The 17,314-nt window shown below is 38.1% G+C and overlaps 1 protein-coding gene across 2 annotated transcripts in view; it reads left to right on the forward strand.

The window, feature by feature from the left end:
* The window catches only part of EXOC4 (exocyst complex component 4), a 683,500-nt gene that overhangs the window by 96,536 nt on the left and 569,650 nt on the right, over positions 1-17,314 (forward strand). For both annotated transcript variants that reach the window (XM_066262321.1, XM_066262322.1), the window contains exon 7: positions 3,950-4,124. In XM_066262321.1, coding sequence (XP_066118418.1) covers positions 3,950-4,124 — 175 coding nt within the window. The remainder of the gene's footprint in view (positions 1-3,949; positions 4,125-17,314) is intronic.

A 17,314-nucleotide genomic window follows, 5' to 3' on the forward strand; every position in this document is an offset into this window, starting at 1 on the left:
ATCAGCTCTCCTGTGCTTTGCCTTTGAGGATCCGATCGAGCTCTTTCTCACTGGTCAATGTGACTTCTTTCCCCTGAGGTGGAGGTGTTGGGCCCTCACTGTCCTCACTCAGAGTCACACTGATTTTTTTTTAAAAGCTATATTGAGATATAGTTCACCTGCTGCACACTGCACCTGAGAAAGTGTGTAATTCAGTGGTTTTTAGTTTATTCACAGGATTATTTATACAAAGATCACCTCTGTCTAGTCCCACAACATTTTCCTCTCCCCCCCAAAACAAATTCCATATGGTTTAGCAGTCAGCCCCCCCCCACGTGACCACTAATACATGTTCTGCCTCAGTAAATTTGCACATTCTGGATAGTTTATATAACAATAATTATGCAATATGTAGTTTTCTGTGAGTTCTTCCATAGCATATTTTCAAGGGTCATCCATGCTGAAGCATGTATCACGCATCATCCCCTTTTATAGCAAATAATACTGCACTGTATGAATGTAGCACATTTTGTTTGCCCATTATTACGTTGGTGGAAATTTGGATTGTTTCCACATTTATGGTTTTGCTGTTATTTTAACATTTTACTATTATGAACAGTGGTACTATGAGCATTTGTGTATAAGCTCTTGTGCACATGTATGTTTTCAGTTCTCTTGGGTACATACCTAGGAATGAAATCACTGGGTCTATATAGTAATTCTGTGTTTAATGGTTTGAGGAACTGCCAAACTGTTTTCCAAAGCCATTTAACATCCCACCAGTACTGTCTGAGAGTTCTAGTTTCTCTAAGTCCTCACCAACACATTCTATTGTCTATCTCTTTTATTACGGTCATCCTGGGGGATTGGAGTGGTATCTGGTGGTTTTGATTTGCATATTTCTGATGGCTAATGATGTTGAACATCATTTTGTTTGCTTATTGGTCATTCATATATTTTTTTTTGGAGAAGAAACATACAAATGCTTTGTCCATTTTTAAATTTGCTTGTCTTTTTATTACAAGTTGTAAGAATTCTTTAGATAATCTAAAAACAAATCCTTTGTCAGATATGTGATTTGCAAATATTTTCTCCCACATTGTGGGTTGCCCATTTACTGCCCTGATGGTATCATTTGTAGCACGCAAGTTTTTTATATATCTATATATGCTTATTTGATTGATTTTAGATAGAAGAAAGGAGACGGAGGGAGAAACAGGAACATCAATCTGTTTCTGTATGTGCCCTGACCGGGGATCGAACTGGCAACCTCTGAGCTTCAGGATGGCACTCTAACTAACAGAGCTATCTGGCCAGGGCTGTAGCACAGAACTTTTTAATTTTGATGTCTGAGTTGTGGGTTTGATTAACATTGCCATGATGATTGATGATGAGGCAGGAGAGAGCTTCCCTGTCTTTTAAGTGGGTGGATGTTCCAGAGTAGGCTGACATGCGGGTAGACTTTCACCACTTCTGATCTGTCTCCCTTCCTCCCCCCGTGTAGTCTTTCCCATGCTATGGCGGCTATAGATACCACGCTCTCATCTTTCACCGCAGTTCCCTGCTAGGCCTCTTCTAAATAGAGCGCCACCCTGGTCGCTGAGTTGTCCTTCAGTGGCAGCCAGTGTGCAGTCATGAGCATGGTGGCCCTGGAGGTAACCAGGCAACAGCACCACTTTCCTTCCCGTGTTCTTTGTGTCATTGCTGGTTACAGGCTTATACCTAGAATGTCATGTCGCTGGGAAGTTGGGTGCCACTCTGCCCTGGGCTTCCCAATGTCACTATCAATAGGATTTCAAAAAACTTGGAGTTTTAATTTTGTCACATAAAGACATTTGGCAATTTAACTGCCATCATGAGAAAAAAAATAACAGATTTTCCTGTCAAAAAAGTATTAAAAAAATCAAATATATTTATCTTTGTGAAAAGTCAATAATATATGGTCCTATTTTCTTATTTAGTTATGTGTCACTGGAAAATACATTCAGGTCTGTGGATTGGTATTTGGGAACCACAGGCTTACATCCTCAGCATAAATCTTTATTGGGAAAGTGGGACTATTACTTAATTAATTGTTCACTCTGTGTGGTGCCAGAGACCAGTTTTATACAGAGGACTTCCTTTCACTAAATTATTTTAGCCGTTATTGGACACATCTTCCTGTACTTTGTCACTTTCTCTGCTGATTTCTAAGTGCCTCTCCACTAACACAGATGAGAAAGAGAATTATTTTAGGAATATGTGTGTATAAATATGAATTGAACTTTTAAAGATTTTTTGCTGACCTGTGGTGGCGCAGTGGATAAAGCGTCAACCTGGAAATGCTGAGGTCACCGGTTCGAAACCCTGGGCTTGCCTGGTCAAAGCACATATGGGAGTTGATGCTTCCAGCTTCTCCCCCCTTCTCTCTCTCTCTCTCTCTCTCTCTCTCTCTCTGTCCTTCTGTCTCTCCCTCTCCTCCTAAAATGAATAAATAAAAATAAATAAATAAATAAATAATTAAAGATTTTTTTAACCATAACCACTCCAAAGCCGAGATGGCGCTTATTTACAAATACAATGTGTAAATTCCAAATTAAGTATATTCTAGACTGGGAATGCTACATACATTTTTATTGATTCTGTCTCATCTAAATTAAAATGTCAAATAGATATTAGGGTTTTATCATAAGACAGTTACTGGCTGTCACATTGGCACATTAATTATAATAATTGGGCAGTAAAGAAGCTAGAGGAAGAGATAACAGGCTAGCTGTATTTATGAGATCGTTGTCATAAGCTTTTATTTACGAGAATAAGATCTTGTTGACGCTGCTGACAAGCTCTTGCGTGCCCTTTCTCCTTTCCGGCTTGCTTATAAATCTGTTTTGGAACTATGAATGAGAGCCATGCAGTATACAATAAAAGTCACTTCCCAAATTTTTCTCTACTTTTTCATGGTATACACATTAAAGTCATGCAGCAAAAGTTGCTGATCACTGTTCCAAGTGCTGCTAAGTGCATACACTGAAAGACTAATAATGGAGAAGGAGGTAAAATGTTACATATCAATAAGTGTGACCCACCTTTATTGAGTCACCTATGGGAGCCCCATGTGGATAAGTTCCTTAAAAGTGGGATAAAATACCATACATGTTCTGAGGAGGGAAGAGGAGTCAAAGCCTGGGCGAGCGGGGGAGCTGTCAGTCTCAGAGGTTAGAGGCATGCCTCGGCCGGCCCGAGTGAAGCAGAGCTCCGCCCTCTTCCGAACAGACACCTTCATTCCGAAGCTAGAGTGTAAGCAGGTGGCTAAAGGCGCTGACATGGAAACCAACTTTTGTTCTGGGCCCAGCTGCCTCGCCACCTCATTTTGTGTCCTTGAGTATTTAAAATTGATGTAATAACAAGTGTCCAGCGTTTCTCACCATGAGAAATGAGATAATGCGGAGGGCTAAGCTGCTCCCTATGGTGAACGTCAGATTGCTTGGCGGGGGTATATTTTTTTCAGGCAACTTACCCCGTGTATTTGAATGTATAGGCATTCCTGTCTGTGACTAGAAGGATTAGTAGCTTTACCAGAGTGTCCAGTGTCTTGCTAGGGAAGAGCTAATTCTGTGTAGCATCGGAACTGTCTGAAAAATTGCCTGAATTCCTTGGAGAAACTACTTACAGGAATACAGAGCAGTAGTATTGTCATCACTAAAATAAGTTAAACAGGAAACAAATGTCTATTGGGCTGCTACTGTTGGCTTAGGGACTTTACAGTTGGTTTTCAAATTCTTATATCATTTCTGTTTTATAGTAGAGGTAACTGAGTCTCAGATCAGTTTTCAGAACTTTCTTAGGTTATACAACTGTTTGAAATAAAGCCTGTTGCAATGTAATGTACTGTTCACATTGTCACTTCTACCTTGGGGGTTTCCTTGCAGGCCTGGGTACATCATCTTTGGGTATATGTGTTTGTTATTTACACAATTGTCTTCTTGGCTAGGTTACTTCTGGAACTCCTGGAGTTGCTATTTGACAAGTTCAATGCAGTGGCCACTGCACACTCCGTGGTCCTGGGGTACCTTCAGGACACTGTCGTGACCCCAGTGACCCAGCAAGAAGATATCAAATTGTACGACATGGCCGACGTGTGGGTGAAGATCCAAGACGTTCTCCAGGTAAGGGCTTGTACAAAGGACACCACCTGGTCCAGAGTGACAGGTTAGAACAGCAGCGCAAACCACAGCAACCTAAACTAGCCCCGTTACCATAAACAGAATGAAAAAGTACTGTTTCTATCTAAAGGTGAATCTGTTGGCCCCATGAATGTCTATCATCTTGAAAAGACCTCTTAATAAACTTCTTTTACCAGACTTTATAATTAGCAGGAGATGCTCAATACCTAGCTATCAGGGAGGGACAGTATTTGGTTTTCTGCAGTAAGGAATTCACTTCACTGTAATTAGTCCTATATCAAGGGTAATCAGTATTAAAATGTTCTTAGACACTATTTTGTAAACACATGTGTAGCTTAATTTTATGACCATTTTCCTTCAGTTAGTTCTTGCATATATTGGGGTAAGTGTGACAGGTCAAGGATTTGTTTTGAGATGAGAATAAATTTGTAAGTATAAATGTATGATTTTGAGCAATTTGGCTAAGATCAGAGAAATGATCTTAGTGTTTGATGTGGTGCTGCAGACATGGTATTTATAAACTTTATTATATTTTCTCTCCATATGCCAGGAAAACATATTTGATTTGCCTGGATGAAAATTAGAAATACAGTTAAATCAGCTGCAACAAATTTGACATAGCTAAATACAAATGTCTTGGTTAAAAAGTACCTACTAATAGGAAAAAAATTAAGTATATGTAGGGAATTGAAAAATATAACTGTGTAGAAATGAAATTACTTTGCATGGCAAATAGGAGTCTTGCAGAAGTAAATACATCATGATGGAAATTATAGTTAGTCAATCCTGGTGAATTGATTAATTTTTGGTTATTCATTCATTAGACATTTTCTTGGGTTAAGTCTGTGTGCTTTATTGATGACTCAGTGGAAAGAATATGGGTTGCAACCATATTTCCTGCGTTCTTTTTGTCACTCTGTCAGTTATTATATACCCATTGTAGATACTTGATGAATAATTGTGTATTGAATAGAATATCTTTACTGTTTAAAAGCTAGTTATTTATCATTTTATGTCTTGGTTTGCTAATCTGTCATATGGAAAAAATATGTGCTTTCATGTGACATGGTCATGTTAAGGATGAAATAAGATAACAGATTTTAAAGCTATTTCAAAAACAGTTAGAATGAAGGACTTCCCTTTCAGACCATGATGCACTTCCCTCCTGCTGTAAGCAGCTCTAAGACCGGGTGGACTCAGGCCGTCAGCACAGCCTGTTGAAAGACGAGAACACATGAGGTGGGAAACATGGTCACCCAGCCTCTCCTCTGGGGTCCTCTCCGGTCTGCGGCATAGTGAAGGCTAACAGACAACTGTAACCTCTCTCTAATCAGAAAAAGCAGAGGTCTGAGTTCAGGGATGTGGAGGCAGCTGGATTTTGTGGATTAGGACACTGGACAAGAGGGACTGGCACAGAGAAGAAGTCCCAGAAATCCAAAAAGAGTGCCATCGAACTTTCGTACAAGTACGAAGCTGTGCACACACAAGGGTTTGTGTGCACAGGAAACAGCTACTGTGGGAATGCAAGCAGGAGAGATTCTGGGAAGTTGCCAGATGGCAGGAAATGTTGACGTTCGGGCCCCTCAGCGGGGACAAAACTTATTTAACATCCTTATTTTTGATGTGACCTCGGAAAGGTTACACCTGAGAAATAAGGCTGTTTTAGCCACAGAGTAAGGGTTACTCTAGAGCTCGCACAATAAACTACTCTGCAGTATCAGCTCATGCACTTGTATGTTACCTGCCCACCAGAGCAGAACTCACTCTAAAGACAGTGTAATCCAGGCTCCTAGTATCGAAGCATCAGAATGTCCAGCATGCAGTGGTTTCACTTGTGAAAAATGTGACTGATGATTGGGGTTTTAAAAAGTTGATAATTACAATCTGAAATGAAAAGTTTATTAGATAGATTTAGCAGCAGTAGAAAAAATGATCAGAGAAATTGAAGATAAACTAATTGAAATCACTTATACTGGGGCACATGGGAAAATGGATTGGAAAGAAAAATGAACAAAGGCATAATGTTCTATGGGATATTAAATGGAATTATTTGTAGTATAGTACTTATGGCATTTGAAAGCCGAATACATAATGCATTATTGACTATGTAATTCTACTCTCACAAGGTTACACAATACTTTCTAAGTTTTTGTGATCTGATATTTGACCAAGACTAATGTTCTAAATTCAGAACAGTGTTTAATCCTGTAGAATCCTATTTATAATACTACCACAAAGAATTAATTATGGTTGTGAACAAAGTAAGGTATTATGCATTACTTAGCTTTATTTTCTTTATTTTGGATTTGTCCAATGTATATAATTCCTATGTTTTGGAAAACAACCCATGATCTCATTAACAATATTTATAATAAACTGAGGAAAATGAAGTTTCAGAAGACATTAACTTGAAATGTAAAAATGATTAAAAATATGTTTCTGGCTTATTAAATGAGTTATACTTTTCATACATGTGGTTTTCAAGAGTCATTTGGAGAGCCTATCTTAGTATTATGGAATGAGTTATTCATTTGTTTGTTTATTCAAACAGCTTTATAGAGACATAATTTATATGCTGTAAGATTGACCTATTGATAGATGTCAGTAATTTTTAGAATATTTATGAAATTGTGTTATCATTACCATGATAGGATTTTAAAACATTCATTACCCTAAAAAGAAGTCTTGTATTTATTAGCAGTCATTTTTCTATTCCCCATTCCTTTCACCCCCAAGATACATTTAAGGCACTAAGAGGTATCAATTGTGAGTTATATTTCTCGGTAACTTGTAGTGCCCCAAACACACACTTGATAATACTCTTGCTATTTCATGTTAATGCATACATATTCTATTGGCATAAGCTATTTGACAAATAAGGAACATAAAACTAAAACTTAGCTAGTAATACAAGGTGAGAGATCTAACAGAAATAACATTTCATTTCATAGATTTTGTTTAATTGGTTAGATAGAGGTCAAGGTATGGTAATGTTCTTTCTCTCCTTCCATGTTTCTCCCCCTTTCCAGTCTACTTTTCTGCACCCATTTTTTTTCTATGCATGTTTTAGAAGAATGGTGTTAGTCATGACTTGAGTTAATTTATGATTGAGTGGCTCTTAACTATTTTTTTCTACTCATCTTTATTATAAATGCACGTATTTGAGAATAAAGCCTTTGTGAATAAGAGATTCATCTAAATATCTTATTATGCAATAAAAACTATGTGTATTACAACTTTTAAGTTGTCTTTAGTTTCTGTATTTCATGTTCTCCTGAATTATTTTGAGTTACAGATTATTGAGTAATATTAGGCTGTACCCCTGTCAATAACCTAGATAGGCAGTGACATGGACACGTCAATGAACTAACATGGATGGATGTAAAAACAGCAGTTGGCAGCATGTGTTCTGTATCTGAGACATCAAATGGACTACGGAAGGTTGTTGAGGTCTATGGTGAGCTGATCTTTGGAGCGTTCACAGAGGGAGAAAAGATGGGAATGGCATTCGGACAGGGAGAACGACAAATAAGATGGTATTGGTAAGGGGCACAAAGTATTCAAGGTTATTCGGGGGTAATTAGGAAGGAGACTGGTTTATTGGTTACCAAGAATTTGTTTTGTGGACTAGAAGATAAGTTCGGATGGGTGGATCTGGGTGTAGGTTGTGGAAAGCCTGGTGTCACCTGAGAGCTTTGTCTGTGAGGTTTCTTTAATGGTTTCTGAAGCTGAGTACATTACTAGATTTGCTAGAGGTTGGATTCTGTGTTTGTGTATTTGTTTGTTTTTGGTGGTGGTTATTTTAGCCACTAGGGTGATTCTAATATATTTGTTTAATGTCCTGTAATTGGGAACCATGGTTTCAAGTAAATAGTTCTCAAAGTATCTTTCCTACACAGCAGAATCAGTGTTACCTGGGAACATATTAAACATGCAAGTTTTAATCCCTACCTCAGATTTAGCGAATCAGAAACTCAAGGTGAGGGGTGGACTGATCATACCATCTGTATTTTAGCAAGCCTTTTATGCAACTTGTGCACATGCTGAAGTTTGGGGACCTTTGGTTTAGGTATTCTGGACCTTTCAAGATTTTGCTGGGTATGATGAAACAGAGGAGGGTTAATGTGTAGTAGTGCAAAGGACCAAGTGGAGAGGCCGGACACTTGGGCAGGGGAATTATTTTGTAGGCTGATATGGCCTGCAGATTATAGTACTTGCAGTCTTGTCTGTTAGTGAAATAAACAAGACAGGCTTCCACGGGGCATGGTACAGGAATACCAAAAAGAGAGGAAGTGACTTGTAAACTTCTCCGGGAGTCTTTTAGAAAAATCTGTACATCCACGTTGTTAACCTATGAAGCTCATTTCTAGTACAGTAGATATTTTAATGATGGTTTAGTGTTAAATTATTGGGGCCAACTATGTGCTAGATATTAGGGAATAAAGATGAACAAAAGATAATGAGAAAGCTCACTGGGGAAGTGAGAGGGAGCCTGCAATAGCACATGTTTTCCCATGAAATTCAGCGTTGGTATTCTGGCATGAGTAGTAATACAGGAGAATATTGTCCAGGTTCAGAAAAGAATATTTTTGGTTTCTGTTTCCATGTAGAGTTCTATGCTGAAGGCCAATTTCGTTTTCTTACACTTGTGGGTGGAATCCTCATTAGGTGAAAATATTCCTGGAGAACAGAGTTTAAGCACACACCAGCCTGAATGAAGGTGTCAGACCATATGATGAATGGTTTACAAGTATTGAGAGTGTGAATTCCAGTGTTTCTTTGAGTGGGAAATATTTCTTGCTGAAAAATTGAAATGTTCTTTTGTTTATTGAATCTCGAAAAAGACAATAATTTTTGCTCCTGTGAAGCCCACAGCAGTTTTTCTGCACTGGAACTGGGGCAGGCAGAATCCATTCTGTATTTGGAGGGCTCATTTGTCTCGGCACATTCGTGTCTGGAGACAGCTTAGTGAGGAGACAAGGCTGTGGTGTCCTAGTAACAGGGTGTCAGGGTTCTCTCCTGGTGTCAGCCCTGTGACCACACACCGTTGTACTCCCTTTTCAGTTTCTCACTCTTTTTGAGACTGTGATAATAGAAATACATGTTTCTGCCCCTCTGAGCAGCAGCAGCACCTTCCAAAATGTCACCTACTTGGTGACATGCCTGTCATACTCTTGGCTGCACATTTTCAAGTACATAAGACTAAGGTACACTAGAAACACACAATATTCCATTTATTGTAGGATTCTGCAAGACAGGAAATAAGAGGATCACTTTGAACAAACATCTTTCAGGTTTTATGATTCTGAAAAAAAAATCTCATTTTTTTCATCTCTCTTGGCCAACAGAACCACCCCTTCAGGCATTGTTGGCTTATATGTGTAACCCTTGATGTGCTGAGCAGTGTTCTGAAGTTTGAGGCAGGTTCCAATCGCACTGTTTGTGCTGACAGAGATGTTCACAAGTCACTTTATTGTTTAGTGCCGTGATCTCCTTTTCTGCAGATTAACAAAGACAGAATGTGAAATCATTTTGCTTTTGTTAACTGCCACATAAATGTTTAAATAGTGATAAAATTAACCTCATGCAGAGGTTAATTGATGTATGCTGTCAGGTAAGAAAATACACAAATCTCATTGGTATTGATCCATGACCCAGAGGGCATTTGTCAAGGAGATGGACACGATTTCTACAGTATTTTGAATTCAGCTCTGAAACTGGGTAATTCTTAGGATTTCTTTCTTTTGATATTTGGCTAGCTGGGATTCCATACCTTTAAGTAAAACTAGCTTTCCCCCTGTGTTCAGGCTAGATAACTTGTGAGTTTGTTGTTGCAGGAATAGTTTTCTTCATTTCTTAGCCTTTACAACTTTTTGATAGTTTCTTTTTTGGGTAGCATATTAGTCACGTCGTCAGCCCAGCCATGAAGTTTCCAGAAAGGTGCCTGCTTCTAGAATTTTTGTTTTGCTTAATCAATGGGTAGTATGCTGCTGAACGAACTGTTAACATTTAAAGTAGAGACCTTGGCTGGGTGACTCAGTGGACAAAGTATCGACCTGGTGCACCAGGGATTGTGGGTTTGACATCAGTCAGGGGACGTTTGAGAAGCAATCAATGAGTACACAACTAAATAGAAGAACTAAATGAAACAAGTTACCATATTTTTCGCTCTATAAGATGCACCTGACCATAAGACAAACGTAGGATTTTAAAGAGGAAAATAAGAAAAAAAATATTCTGAACCAAATAGTGTGTTAAAATATTTAATAAAATACCATATATTTTGCTCCATAAGGTGCACGGGCATTTCCCCCTCCACTTTTTTGGGGAAAAAGTGCATCTTATGGAGCAAAAAATACGGTAATGCTCCCCCCCTTCTCCCTTCTGTGCTCGCTCTCTCTCTCAAATCAATGGAAATGTTGAAAAGTAGAATTCTTCCTCTAAATTGGACTCAGCTTCTGTAGCATCAGGGCTCTTCTGGTGTGGTTCTGTGTTCACTACTAATGCTTAAATCAGGACTGATGGGCAGCCCTGGCTCCCAGTGCAGCTGTAGCAGATACACAAATCAGAGTGCCCGAGCATCTCACTGAAACCTGAGGTGAATGTCATGGACATCTAAATATGCTAGGTCAAACTTAGAAAATAGTAGCTTGGTGGCTGATACCCTAGAATAGGTAGGTTTGGTGGAAGGTCTTCTTTCCTTGAGTTCCTAGATACCCAGGAAAGGTCTGCGTGATCTTGATCTAGGACCTAAGGGTAGAAGTTTGACAGGTCATGCTTTCACCCTAACACCTCCAGGGCTTATTTCTTTGATTCTAGAGAGGACAGACCATTAATAGCCAAGGGCCCTGCTGTTGATAGTGTAAGTGTCCTTCTGAAGGCTGGGTGCTCACTGAGGTTTGGTGCACCTGACCAAAGCAAGGGGGTTGCTAGGAACTAAGAGGCTATAATAAATGTAATAATAGGTGACAGCATGTGAGGTAGAGAGTGTGGTTACATGTGATTTGAGTGATATTAAAAAGCAATGGGCATTACTTTACTGACATTGCTCTTGCCTACTTGAGAAGATTTTAGAGCAGGGGTCCCCAAACTTTTTACACAGGGGACCAGTTCACTGTCCCTCAAACCATTGGAGGGCCGCCACATACAGTACTCCTCTCACTGACCACCAATGAAAGAGGTGCCCCTTCTGGAAGTGTGGTGGGGGGCCGGATAAATGGCCTCAGGAGGCCGCATATGGCCCGCGGGCCGTGGTTTGGGGAAGCCTGTGAGTGACAATAACTATATTTCCTGGATTGCTAATACTTAAAAAAGAATTCTTAAACCTATTTTGATGGTGGAAATAATGTGTGACCTGGCCTAAATTCTTGAATATAGTGATAGTTTTTTCAGTCTGATTGTCTGTTGCTGGCATGAGATTATTTTTGCCGGGTCTTTGCCATAGGGTAAAGGTTAACATTTTATTATTGCCTGCTTACTTTTAATTGACTAGAGAATATTTAAATAATTATCAGGCTCAGCAAACCTTATCAGTTTGATCATATTAAATAAAGGGCATTCAAGATGCTTTTAGGAAAATAAAAGTCTTTCATGGAATTGCTTTGTTTAAATGACTTGGTTAAAATTCTTACAGTAATTATACTTTTTTATCTGTCACTTTATGCTCAAGTACTAAAATGCTTTCTATATCTTATTAATCCCTCTGACCATTTGTTTTTATCATATTGTCCCTGTTTTAGAGATGGGGAAACTTAAGATAAGAGTATTTTTTAATTTATTTTTTAATTTGTGTTTACATAGATTCAAGTGTCCCACTGAATATATCTCCCCCACCCCCTTATACCCCTCAGCCCCCCCATGCCCTCTTCCCCCAGTGCCTTTTCCCTTTCCCTCCAGGATTTGCTGTCCTGTTCTCTATAATGTTGTATTCTGTATATATAATTTCATTAATCTCTTTCCCTTCTCTGATCCCATCTTCTCTTCTACTTTCCCTCTGACCACTTTCCCTCTGGTCCCTTTGATCTCGCCTCTGCCTCTATTCCAAACCTCACTTCACATTGTTCATTGGATTCCTCAAATGAGTGAGGTCATATGATATTTTTCTTTCTCTGCCTGGCTTATTTCACTTAGCACGATAGTTTCCAGGTCCATCCATGTTGTCACAAAAGGTAAGATTGCCTTCTTTTTCACGGTCGTGTAGTATTCCATTGTATATATACCACTGCTTTTTAATCCAGTTGTCCACTGATGGACACTTGGGCTGTTTCCAGATCTTGGCTATTGTAAACAATGCTGCCATAAACATGGGGGTGCATTTCTTCTTTTGAATCAGTGATTTGGTGTTCTTAAGATATATCCTAAAAGTGGGATAGCTGGGTCAAAAGGCAGTTTCATTTTTAATTTTTTGAGGAATCTCCATACTGTTTTCCATAGTGGCTGCACCATTCTGCATTCCCACCAGCAGTGCAGGAGGGTTCCCTTTTCTCAGGACCCTCTCCAGTACTTATTGTGTGTTGTTTTGTTAATGAACGCTATTCTGACAGGTGTGAGGTGGTATGTCATTGTGGTTTTAATTTGCATTTCTCTAATGATTAGTGATGTTGAACATTTTTTCATATGCCTATTGGCCATCTCTATGTGCTCTTTGGAGAAGTGTCTATTCATTTCTTTTGCCCATTTTTTGATTGGATTGTTTATCTTCCTGGTGTTGAGTTTTACAAGTTTTTTATAAATTTTGGTTTTTAACCCCTTATCAGACGTATTGGCGAATATATTCTCCCATTGTGTGGGTTGTCTTTTTATTTTGTTAATGGTGTCTTTTGCTGTGCAAAGCCTTTTAGTTTCATATAGTCCCATTTGTTTATTCTGTCCTTTATTTCAAATGCTTGTGGAGATAAATCAGCAAAAATATTGCTATGAGAGATATCGGAGAGTTTACTGCCTATGTTTTCTTCCAAGATGTTTATGGTTTCACGACTTACATTTAAGTCTTTTATCCATTTTGAGTTTATTTTTGTGAATAGTGTAAGTTGGTGATTCAGTTTCATTTTTTTGCAAGTACCTGTCCAATTTTCCTAACACCATTTGTTAAAGAGACTGTCTTGACTGCATTGTATGCTCTTACCTCCTTTGTCAAATATCAATTGACCATATAGGTGTGGGTTTATTTTTGGATTCTCTGTTCCATTCCATTGATCTGTATGCCTGTTCTTAAACTAGTCCCAAGCTGTTTTGAGTACAGTGGCCTTGTAGTATAACTTGACATCAGGAAGTGTGATACCCTCCATTTATTCTTCCTTTTCAGGATTGCTGAGTCTATTTTTTGGTTCCATATAAATTTTTGGAATATTTGTTCTATAGTTTTGAAGTATGTCATTGGTATTTAAGTAGGAATTGCATTGAATTTATAGATTGATTTGGGTAATGTAGACATTTTAATGATGTTTATTCTTCCTATCCATGAACACGGTATATGCTTCTACTTTTTTGTATCTTCCTTGATTTCCTTTATCAATGTTTTATAATTTTTCGAGTACAAGTCTTTAACCTCTTTGGTTAAATTTACTCCTAGGTACTTCTTTTTTTTTTTGTTGTTGCAATAGTGAAGGGGATTGTTTTCTTAATTTCTCTTTTAGACAGTTTATTGTTGGTGTATAAAATGCCATTACTTTCTGAATATTAATTTTATATCCTGCCACCTTGCTGAATTCATTTATCAGGTCCAGTAGTTTTTTGACTGAAACTTTAGGGTTTTCTATGTACAGTATCACATCATCAGCAAATAATGATAGTTTTACTTCTTCTTTTCCAATTTGGATGCCTTTTAACTTTTCTTCTTGTCAGATTGCTTGTGGCTAGGACTTCCAGAACTATGTTAAATAAGAGTGGTGAAGGGGGCACCCTTTTCTTGTTCCTGATCTTAAGGGGATTTCTTTTAATTTTTGCCCATTGAGTATGATGTTGGCTTTGGGTTTGTCATAGATGGCATTTATCATGTTGAGATATGATCCCTGTATCCCTACTTTGCTGAGAGTTTTTATCATAAATGGGTGCTGGATTTTATCAAATGCTTTTTCTGCATCTATTGATACTATCATGTGATTTTTATCCTTTCTTTTGTTTATGTGTTGAATCTTATTGATTGTTGATTGATTTGTAGATATTGTACCGGCCTTGTCTCCCTAGAATAAATCCCACCTGATCATGATGTATGATTTTTTTCATATATTGCTGGATCCGGTTTGCTAACATTTTGTTGAGGATTTTAGCATATAAGTTCATCTGGGATATTGGTCTATAGTTTTCTTTCTTTGTAGTGTCTTTGCCCGCGTTTGCAATCAGTATTATGCTTGCCTCATAAAAGGAGTTTGGAAGTCTTCCTTCCTCTTGAATTTTTTGAAATAGCTTGAGAAGAATAGGAGTTAGTTCTTCTTTGAATATTTGGTAAAATTTGCCTGTGAAGCTATCTGGCCCAAGACTTTTGTTTGTTGGGAGTTTTTTGATAAGTGTTTAAATCTCATTCGATGATATCAGTCTGTTTAGGTTTTCTGATTCTTCTATATTGATTTTTGAAAGATTATATATGTTTCTAGGAATTTGTTCATTTCGCCTAGGTTGTCTTAATTTAATGGCATACAGTTTTTCATAGTATTTTCTTACAATCCTTTGTATTTCTGCTGTGTCAGTTGTTACTTCTCCTCTTTCATTTCTAATTTTATTTATTTGAGTCCTCTTTTTTTCTTGGTGAGATCTTGTTTACCTTTTCAAAGAACCAGCTCCTGGTTTCATTGATCCTCTGTATGTTTCTTTAGCCTCTATGTCATTTATTTCTGCTCTGATCTTTATTATTTCCTTCCTTCTACTAGCTCTGGGCTTTACTTGCTGTTATTTTTCTATTAATAGTTCTTTTAGATTTGGGGTCAAATTGTTTATTTGAGCTTTTTCTAGCTTCTTGAGTTATGCCTGTAATGCTATGAACTTTCCTCTCAGGACTGCTTTTGCTGTGTCCCATAAATTTTGAGTTGTTGCTTCTTCATTTTCATTTGTTTCAAGAAAATTTTTTATTTCTTCCTTTATCTCATTGTTAACCCATTTGTTATTTAATAACATGCTATTTAGTTTCCAAGTGTTTGAGTGTTTTTCATTTTTTCTATTGAGGGTGATTTCTAGTTTCATGCCGTTGTGATCCAAGAAGATGCTTGATATGATTTCAGTCTTTTAAAATTTGTTAAGACTCGTTTTGTGTCCTAACATGTGGTCTATCCTAGAGAATGTACCATGAGCACTTGAAAGGAATGTATATTCTGCTGCTTTAGGGTTAAAGGTTCTGAAGATATCTATTAAATCTAGTGTGTCCTTTAAGGCTGCTGTTTCTTTGTTAATTTTCCTTCTTGAGGATCTATCCAGTGATGTTAGTGGGGTTTTAAAATCCCCTACCATCATAGTATTGCTGTTGATCTCGTCCTTTATGCCCATCAAAATCTGCCTTATGTATTTATGTGCTCCTATATTAGGTGCATAGATATTTATAATGGTTATATCTTCTTGTTGGATTGCTCCTTTTATCATTATGTAGTGACCTTTTTTATCCCTTAGTATAGCCTTTGTTTTAAAGTCTATTTTGTCTGATAGAAGTATTGCTACCCCAGCTTTTTTTTTTCATTTCCATTTCCATGAAATATTTTATTCTATCCCTTTACTTTCAATCTATGTGAATCTTTAGTTTTGAGGTGTGTCTCTTATAGACAGCATATGTGTACAGGTCCTGTTTTCTTATCCACACAGCTACTCTGTGTCTTTTGATTAGAGCATTTAATTCATTTACATTTAAGGTTATTATTGATATGTAGCTGTTTATGGCTATTTTATTCCTTATATCTACTACATTTCTCTTTTAGTAGATTTTTCCCCCTTTGTTCTGTTTACAGCTGGCCCCTTAACATTTCTTGTAGCATTGGTTTGTTTGTTATGAATTCCTTGAGTTTTGTGGGGTTTTTTTTTTTTTGTCTGTGAAGCCTTTTATTTCTCCTTCAATTTTAAATGATCACCTTACTGGAGAGAGAAGTCTTAGTTGTAGGCTCTTTGTTTTGCATTACTTTGAATATTTCTTGCCATTCCCTTCTGGCCTCTAATGTTTCTGTTGCAAAGTCAGATGTCATCCTTATGGAGGCTCCTCTGTAAGTAATAAAGTGCTTTTCTCTTACAGCTTTTAGTATTCTTTCTTTATCTCTTAATTTTTATGTTTTAATTATGATGTGTCTTGGTGTTGGCCTTTTTGAGTTCATCCTTAATGGAACTCTCTGTGCTTATTGAACTTGTGTGACTTTTTCCTTCATCAATTCAGGGAAGTTTTCAGCTATGGTTTCTTCAGTCAGAGTCTCTTTCCCTTGTTCTTTCTCTTCTTCTTCAGGAACCCCTATGATGAGGATGTTATTTCTCTTCATGTTGTCACAGAGCTCTCTTAGAGTTTCCTCAGACTTTTTGAGCCTCTTTTCTTTTTGCTGCTCTGCTTTTGTGCTTTAGTTTATCTTGTCCTATGAATTGCTGATTCGATCCTCAGCTTCATCCATCCTGCTTTTAATTCTTTCCAGTGTGGTCTTTATTTCTGATATTGTATATGTCATTTTTGACTGATTCCTTTTCATTATTTCAATGTCCTTTTTTTATACTTGCTATCTCTTTATTTAGGTGCTTATTATGTCCATACAGTGTTGCTCTAATATCTTTGAGCATCCTAACAATCATTATTTTTTAAATTCTGCATCCGGTAATTTGGTTATTTCTGTCTCATTCAAATCTTTTACTGGGGATTTCTCTTGTTGATTCATTATGGTTGCATTTCTCTACTTTCCCATTTTGCCTGTATATAAGATGGGTGTGACCACCAGAGTCCGATGGTTGTGGCCTCTGTGTTCCCTAGGTGTGGTCTGTCTGCAGGCCCTCCACCCCTTTTGCTGCCGCCTTTGGGCATGGGCATTGCTGGCGCTGGCCTGCTGCAGTGGTCGCTTTGATTTTTGCCTCGCCTCTGCGGGCGGGACTGTGTTTATGTGCCTGGGCTACAAGCCTTGGCTGGCCTGGCCTCCGCAATGTCCCCAAGGGCGGGACTGCGCTCATACGCCTGGGTTGCAAGCCCTGGCTGGCCCCTGGCCTTTGCCTCACCCCCACGGGTGGGA

The sequence above is a fragment of the Saccopteryx bilineata genome, chromosome 2 (assembly GCF_036850765.1).
Source record: "Saccopteryx bilineata isolate mSacBil1 chromosome 2, mSacBil1_pri_phased_curated, whole genome shotgun sequence".
Classification (NCBI taxonomy): Eukaryota; Metazoa; Chordata; class Mammalia; order Chiroptera; family Emballonuridae; genus Saccopteryx; species Saccopteryx bilineata.